The sequence below is a fragment of the Tetrahymena thermophila genome, assembly GCF_000189635.1.
Source record: "Tetrahymena thermophila SB210 genomic scaffold scf_8255087, whole genome shotgun sequence".
Lineage (NCBI taxonomy): Eukaryota > Ciliophora > Oligohymenophorea > Hymenostomatida > Tetrahymenidae > Tetrahymena > Tetrahymena thermophila.
In genome coordinates this window covers 1-1,792 of record NW_002476733.1, presented here as the reverse complement: position 1 = coordinate 1,792, position 1,792 = coordinate 1, and the positions used below count along the sequence as shown (strand labels likewise).

The 1,792-nt window shown below is 21.7% G+C and overlaps 1 protein-coding gene across 1 annotated transcript; it reads left to right on the top strand. All coding sequences in view use genetic code 6, as the record gives it.

The window, feature by feature from the left end:
• Positions 1-1,284: 1,284 nt before the first annotated feature.
• TTHERM_01911150 (kinase domain protein) lies at positions 1,285-1,715 on the top strand (the record flags this gene model as incomplete). Its single annotated transcript, XM_001029020.1, has 2 exons — positions 1,285-1,601; positions 1,670-1,715. The coding sequence occupies 2 exons, from the start codon at positions 1,285-1,287 to the stop codon at positions 1,713-1,715; spliced, it is 363 nt and encodes a 120-aa protein (XP_001029020.1).
• Between the last annotated feature and the right edge of the window lie 77 nt (positions 1,716-1,792).

Genomic DNA, 1,792 nt, shown 5'->3' with positions numbered 1-1,792 from the left:
TTTTCTGTTTAGAATATATTTCACCTTTTATCATTTTTAGAAAATTTTGAATTTGACATTTTTATTATAATTTTTTTTAATTATCATTAAAAGGCAAATTAATTTAACAAAGAAAATTTTTCACAAATTAGCTTTTACTTAAAATTAATTGAAAAATGTGCAAGTTTAGTGCAAGTTGCTAAGGCAGGTCCTAAACATGAGAAAATATTCTCACCAATAGTTTTGCATTATTTGAAATTCAATATCAAAGATTAAAGATTTATGCAATTTTATAAGCTTTAACTTACTATCTATACCTCTTCATAACTAACTTTTTTTCCACTAAAAGAATTGAAAATAATTATTTGTTATAAACTAAATGAATTTTAAAAATGTTTACTTTATAGATATCTAAAGTCTATTTTAAGTTGATAAAAAGGAATTTTCAGGCTTTTGATCAAAAAATTCAGTTATTATCATTAATAATTTATTTTAAAATTACAATTGGAAGATCTTAGTTATTTACTATATTTTCACTCATATTTTTTTGTATCTTTTTTGAATTAATTTAAATAATTTGCTTTATAAAAATTTTGACATTTATTAGCCTTTATATCTCAAAAATTCTTTTACATTCTATCAAATTAATGAGAACAAATAATAAATTAAATTATTAAATTTTTCATATTTTTGTACTGCATTCTCCTCATTTATTAGTGTTAGACAAATATAAATAAGTAAATAAATATAAATTTAGTACATATTTTGTTTAAGCACTTTGCAATACTAAAAAATAATATTTAGAAGTAAACATAATTAATTAATTAAATTAAAGATTATGTGTATATTTATATTTATAATTTATTTTCTGATAAATTTTGATATATTAAATTAAAAATAGTTTTTAAGATTAAAAATAATTAATTAAATATTTCGTTCATCCATCCATCCAACTGTCTGTATATCTATCTATCTATTATATAATACAGTGAATTAATTTACATTCATAAATATTAAATTTGTTTTAATATTAATTATACATTATATATTCATGATTTTCTTAATATAAGATTTGCTTATAAATAATTAATTAAATATTTTCTTCATCTGTCTGTCTGTCTATCTCTCTATTATATATGCAATTAATTAATTATAGAGTCATAAATATTAAATTCGTTTTGATATTAATTATTCATTATATATATATTCACGATTCTCTTAATATAAGATTTGCTTATAAATAATTAATTAAATATCTTCTCCCTAAAGTACTTTTATTAAGAAATAGCATAATTAGCAAGAAAAATGAATTAGATCTAAAGTATCCAAGATCTTAAACTCAAATAAGAGGAATTCTTCATCCTATCTAACAAAAACTACAGAAGCTGCCCTAGACACCCTGATAACTGGATTGTTTCGTTAAGCACTAATCCTAATTCTAGCCAATTCATTCAATGCGCTGAGTGTTTTTCTGAGAATCCCAATTAATATTCTTTGAATTTAGTTGGACTTATTAAGGAAAATGATAAAACTGTTTTTAAGAACTACCCAGTTTATGGCGATAATGAGCTTTACGAGAAACTTAAGCAAATCTTTGAGGCTGATTGCTCTGTTGATGGATTGTTATCTAAAATTTCATCTTTTTTCTTAAACTTAAGAAAATAAATCGACCAAAAAATAATACTTAAAGAAGAACAGATGATGAGCTAAGCAAAGTCATTATGGAGCTTTAATGAACAGGTAATTATTTAATATAACAAATTAGCCGAAAAGGAATAGCTTAAGAATATCATCACCAATTCAAAGAGACCTG